The sequence below is a fragment of the Propithecus coquereli genome, unplaced genomic scaffold (genome assembly GCF_000956105.1).
Source record: "Propithecus coquereli isolate 6110/MARCELLA unplaced genomic scaffold, Pcoq_1.0 Scaffold42, whole genome shotgun sequence".
Taxonomy (NCBI): Eukaryota; Metazoa; Chordata; class Mammalia; order Primates; family Indriidae; genus Propithecus; species Propithecus coquereli.
The window spans coordinates 638,020-644,190 of NW_012149952.1; the positions used below are offsets into that span (position 1 = coordinate 638,020).

At 58.8% G+C, this 6,171-nt stretch overlaps 1 protein-coding gene across 1 annotated transcript in view; it reads left to right on the forward strand.

Moving 5' to 3' along the window:
- Nucleotides 1-2,623, forward strand: part of MEGF8 (multiple EGF-like-domains 8) — a 29,367-nt gene extending 26,744 nt beyond the window's left edge. Inside the window, exon 35 of the mRNA XM_012653475.1 lies at nt 36-2,623. Coding sequence (XP_012508929.1) covers nt 36-1,304 — 1,269 coding nt within the window. The 3' untranslated portion in view covers nt 1,305-2,623. The remainder of the gene's footprint in view (nt 1-35) is intronic.
- Nucleotides 2,624-6,171: the final 3,548 nt, after the last annotated feature.

The window sequence follows — 6,171 nt, forward strand, 5'->3', positions numbered from 1 at the left end:
GATGGCCACCCCACTGCCCCCTGCCCTGCCTGCAGTGCGCCAAGTGCCGGGAGTCGTTCCATGGAAGCCCGCTGGGCGGCCAGCAGTGCTACCGCCTCATCTCCGTGGAGCAGGAGTGCTGCCTAGACCCCACGTCCCAGACCAACTGCTTCCATGAGCCCAAGCGCCGGGCTCTGGGCCCTGGCCGCACCGTGCTCTTCGGCGTGCAGCCCAAGTTCACCAACGTGGACATCCGCCTGACACTGGACGTGACCTTCGGTGCTGTGGACCTCTACGTCTCCACCTCCTATGACACCTTTGTGGTCCGCGTGGCCCCTGACACTGGAGTCCACACCGTGCACATCCAGCCTCCCCCGCCCCCGCCGCCGCCCCCACCCCCTGCTGATGGTGGGCTCCGGGGGACCGGGGATCCAGGGGGACCAGGGGCCGGGAGTGGGCCGGGCGCCCCAGCAGAGCCACGGGTACGAGAGGTGTGGCCACGGGGCCTGATCACCTACGTGACAGTGACGGAGCCGTCGGCCGTGCTCGTGGTCCGCAGCGTGCGGGACCGGTTGGTCATCACCTACCCGCACGAACACCACGCCCTCAAGTCCAGCCGCTTCTACCTGCTGCTGCTGGGCGTGGGAGACCCGAGCGGGCCCGGCGCCAACGGCTCCGCCGACTCGCAGGGCCTGCTCTTCTTCCGGCAGGACCAGGCCCACATCGACCTGTTCGTCTTCTTCTCCGTCTTCTTCTCCTGCTTCTTCCTCTTCCTGTCACTCTGTGTGCTCCTCTGGAAGGCCAAGCAGGCGCTGGACCAGCGGCAGGAGCAGCGCCGGCACTTGCAGGAGATGACCAAGATGGCCAGCCGCCCCTTTGCCAAGGTCACCGTCTGCTTCCCACCCGACCCTACTGCTCCAGCCCCGGCCTGGAAGCCGGCTGGGCTCCCGCCGCCTGCCTTCCGCCGCTCGGAGCCCTTCCTGGCACCCCTGCTGCTGACAGGGGCCGGGGGACCCTGGGGACCCATGGGAGGAGGGTGCTGCCCACCAGCCATCCCTGCCACCACTGCTGGCCTGCGAGCTGGGCCCATCACCCTCGAGCCCACAGAAGATGGCATGGCTGGCGTGGCCACGCTGCTGCTCCAGCTGCCTGGCGGGCCCCATGCACCCAACGGGGCCTGCCTGGGGTCAGCCCTTGTCACCCTGCGGCACAGGCTGCACGAGTACTGTGGGGGCGGCGGGGGCGCTGGAGGCAGTGGGCACGGGGCTGGAGCAGGCCGCAAGGGACTGTTGAGCCAGGACAACCTCACCAGCATGTCCCTCTGACCTGCTGCAGGGTCCTCAGCCACAGTATTGAGTCGCCCGATGGGGCCGCCCTGGACTTGGGCCCATTCCCCTGGGGGCCCCTGGACACTGTCTCCTCAGAGACCACTGGCCCCCTCCCCCCAGGGGTGCCCAGACAGGGCCTCCTTTGTTCTGCATTCAGCAGCTATTTATTGAGCACTTACTATGTGCCAGGCACTGTTGTAGGCACGGGGCAAAGCAGGAACCGAGCGAGAAGTGAGGTTCCCTGATCTCATGGGACGTAGGTTCCAGCGAAGGGAGACAGTCGGCACACGTGCGTGTGTGCACACACAAGTAAGATGGCTTCAGAGAGGGATCCATGCTGTGACTCCTCAGCGGGATGTGGCAGCGAGGGAGCACGGGGTAAAGTCGATCGGGCACTCAGAGAAGCTCGACTGAGAATGACCGAGAAGAACTGACCATGGGAAGAGCTTCGGGAACCGTTTCCAGGCAGCGGGAAATGCAAGGGCAGAGGCCCTGAGGTGGGAACCAGCTTATTTTATTGAAAGGACGAGAAAACTGGCCATTGTGACCCAGACCAAGTGTGAGGAGACGAGGCTGGGGACAGGCAGGGGCTGGATCACCCAGGGCCCAGGTGGAGTTTGGGGTTTAATTCTCAGGGCAATGGGAAGCTGTCGGACGGCTTTTGGAGGCGGAGCGACAGGATCCGACGTACCTATTTAAGAGATCACTCAGCTATGGACTGGAGGGGACGAGAGAGGCAGCAGGGGGATGGGGCGAGGACCAGGCCAGGGCGGTGGCAGTCAGGATGCAGGATGTGTGTGGAAGAAGGTAACAACAGTGTGGATGTCGGGGGGCAGGGGCGGGGACAAATCCAGGATAACCCCTAACTTTGTGGCTCGAAGCATGGGGCTGTTTAAGGTGGGGCAGGCAGGGCTCGCGGGGAAGATCAAGAGTCCAGTTTTTGACACGAGTGGCCTTGTAGACATCTCTTCAGCCAGGTGCAACTGGGGATGGAGACACGACGGTGAGTATTTCAACAGCAGGAATTGAGGGCAGGGACTCGGTAGCGCTGGTGAGGGCAGTGGCTGCAAAGGGACAGATGGGACAGTGTGATAGCCCAGAGGTGAGCAAGAGCAGGAAGCTGTTGCCACCCCCCTAGGCTGGAGGGACAAAGCTCAGCGTGGGTGTCACCCAACCCTGGGGCCAGGGTCACCCAGTGAAGCTGGGACAACCGAGGCCTGTTCAGAGGGAGCCTCGGGGGCAAAACCTCTGCCTGAGGTGCGGCCTCGGGTGAGCACGGGAGGGGTCCCAGGCTGGGTTGGACATGCCGGCACCATCAGCGCATGGCTGTCTTCAGACAGTGCTGCTTTGACGATTTCTGGGCCCTCCCAAGGGGCTGCCCCCACCCGAGCCACCTCCATGGACTTCTGAGCTCCTCTACCCCTTGAGGACCCCCCTGCCCCCAATGCTGGCAGTCTTCTTGAACTTGGGGCTCTCCTTCTGCCCCAAGACTTCAACCCCCAGCTGCTTTTTTGGTCCTTGCGAGGCTGGGCACTGCATCTTCCCCTTGCTGGGGGCCCAATCCGAGAGGCCCTGCCAGTGTGTGCATGTGGGAGGCGGCGGGGGCCACATCTGAGGAAGAGGGGAGTGGCCGAACCAACAAATAAAAAGTGGGGAAGACGCAGGTGTCCGAGTGCGGTCTGCGTGCAGGAGGGGGAGGGACGGGGTCTTGGCTCTCTGAACCAGCGCCTGAGTGCTGCATAACCTGGACAGTTGTCCTTGTCGTGATGCCACCTCCAAGCCGCGTGGCCTGGGCCTTGTTCCTGGCTGGCCCTCCTAGGCGGCGGATGGGGTGGGGTGTGCCGGGACGGAAGGCTGTTGTTCCCCAGAAGGGGTGGACTGAGGGGAGGTGTGAGCAGTGAGGCCTCTGACCCTTCCCCGGATCCCTGCTGCAGGGACAGCCCAGTGTGGCTCAGGGGGGAAAATGGACTGTCTTGGTCCCAGGGAAGGTTTTATTCCGGGCCCTGATGTAAGAGTTCCAACTAGACAGCATGGGGGCTGCAATGAGACCCTGGCATGATGAGCTTTCTTTAATTCAAGTGGTCAAAACTGAAAGCATCATGGGAGTTGTCTTATCTGCCACCCCCTTGAGCAAGCGGAAGCTCTGACATGAGGACAGATCGCTGTCCCCTCCGTCAGTCTCTACTCAGCGTGGACATCTTGCTGGGAGTGTTAAACAATGCACATTTTCTGTGCAGCCCGGGCCCTGCGTGCAAGCTGCTTGCTTTCTCAGGTGTTCAGCCGAGAACACAGTGATGTTCTAGACTTAGGGGTTATGTGTCTCCAGAGTGGCCCAGGAATAACATGCTATTTTCTTACTTTGTGGGCAATTGATGGGATTTTTCAGGGATTACTGACCATACATGAGTCTTGCCTTTACCGGCTGCCCGTAGTCCCTGCCCCCCAGGATGTGGGAACTCGCACGTCTGAGCACCACGTGTTACGTAGTCTGCCTGGCGTGTACTGCAGTGGTTTCGTTTGATCTCTCCAACAACCCTGTGAGGGAGGCGCTGTGTGATCCTTGTTTTGGAGACGAGAAAACAAAAGGTCACAGACATCATTTAGCTGTTGAGTGACAGCTGCTGTTTGAGCACTGGCCTTCTGACTCTCAAATCGAGGTGTCTCAAATCCACGCGGGAGGATCACTTGAGGCCAGGAGTTCAAGACCAGCCTGGGCAACGTGGCCAGACCCCGTCTCTACAAAAAATGAGCTGGGTGTGGTGGTGCGTGCCTGTAGTCCCAGCTACTCAGGAGGCTGAGGTGGGAGGATCGCTTGAGTTGAGGAATTTGAGGTTATGGTGAGCTACGATCGCCTCACAGATCCTGTCTCAAAAAAAAAAAAAGCCGATTTAGCCACTGCAGAGCTGATGAGCGGCGGGACGTGCTGCCCGAGAGACGCAGTCCCAAGGCCAGAGGACAGCTTATCCTGCATGGCCAGAGAGGAGCTAAGGTTCTTCTTCAAGAGTCCTGCAGGCTGTGTTGGACCCCTTAGGTAAGGTCTCTTCCTAGCAGTCATCCTGTGACTTTGCCCTCCCTAAGCAGAGCATTCGCACTGTGACCTGGCGTCGTCGCTGGGACGCCGAGCCACTGTCTCTCCAACACCTGTCAGGGCCACACACGTGCGCCTGCACGAATGCACCATAGCGCACTTTCATCTTCCCTGCACGTCAGCCTCTCAGCTGTCACTTCTCCCTGGATGCACCTGGATGCGGGAGGCACGAGGTACGGTGAGAAGAACCCTGGGCATGCAAGGCCGGGCACCTGGGTTCCAGCCTGGGTGTGGCTACCGACACCCTGGGGGCTTCAGGGAAAGGCCTGGAATTACACTGAGGGCTTACAGCCCTCCAGGCGCTGTTCTGGGTACTTGGCATGAGTCTTTTAATCTTCCCAGTATCACCACTGGGAGATACAGGCTCCTCTTCCCAGATGTGAAAGCGAAGTCTCTTGCCTAAGAACTCAGGGCCAATTAGGAGGCGAGCCAGACTCTGACCCAAGCCTGTCCGACTCTCTGTTGCCCCGTACATCACCTCCAAAGTCCCTTCGCTTTCCTGAGCCAATATCTTCTGTCCATGATCACCTACAATGGGCCCCACACTGATGTGGGTACAGTGAACAAGATCCCTGCCCTCGTGGAGCCGATAAGCCAGTGGGGTGCTGGGTAATAAGCAAATGACGTGGTATGTTGGAAAGTGACCAGTAATGGCAGTGAAGGGAGCAGGGGGTTGGTGCTTGCGATTGAATGTAAGGTGGGAAGGGAAACCCTCTCATAAGATGCCGTGTGAGCAGAAGTGAGGGGGTGAGTCAGAGGGACATCTGAGGGAAGAGCATTCCAAGCTGTGGGAACAGCCAGTGCAAAGGCCCTGGGGCAGGAGTGTGCTGAACATTTTGGAGAAGAGATTCGTGTGGTTGAAGCAGAGGGAGTAAGGGGGAGACGGGGAGGAGACAACATCACAGAGGGAACAAGTGGCAGATCCTGCAGGTCCTCGGGCCACAGCGAGGACTCTTACTCTGTGGGAGGGGGGTGGAGCCATGGGAGGATTCTGAGCACGGCAGGAATGTGATCTGACTTAGGTGTTCACAGGATTCCTCTGCGAGGAAGAGACCAGGTGGGTGGGGTAGAGTGGGAAGCCCAGTGAGGGAGCTGCTGCTTTCGTTTGGGTTGGAGGGGAGGGTGGCTGGGATAAGATGGGGGCAGCGGAGTGGGAGAAGCCGTGGGATTCTGGGTAAATTCTGAAAGTAGAACCAACCGCGTTTGTTGACAGATTGGGCCCTGGGTGAGAGAGAAAGTGACTGAGCGACCGAAAGGGTGGAGTTTGCCATTTCCCGGGGCGGGGAAGACTGTGGGAGAAGGAGTAGGTTTAGGAGAGTGGGGATCAGCATTTAGATTTTGGACGTGTCCAGTCTGAGATGGTTCTTAGATATCCCGCGTGAAGATGTCACTTGATGGTTGGATACACAGATGGGGGGGGGAAGAACAGCAAATAATAGTAATAATGTGTTAATATTAGAATATTTATTATATATCGTATAACAGTGACATTATCAGTGACTTACTGAGTTCACGCTTCAGCCTTTCCTTCTGTCGCATCTCTTGTTCCCACAGTAGCCATTTGACACATTAGGGATTGTGTCCTCACAGGGGAAACAGGTTCAGAAAGGGCTATGAAGTCGTCAGCATAACACAGCTAATAAGTGGCAAGAGTCCAGATTAGATCCCAGGTCCGTCCAATTTTGAGACCTAAACATTTTCTGATCTGCTAGTTGCTTTTGCAGTAAAGAAGGCTGGTTGAACCGGATAATCCTTAAAGATTCCTTTCTGCAGCGG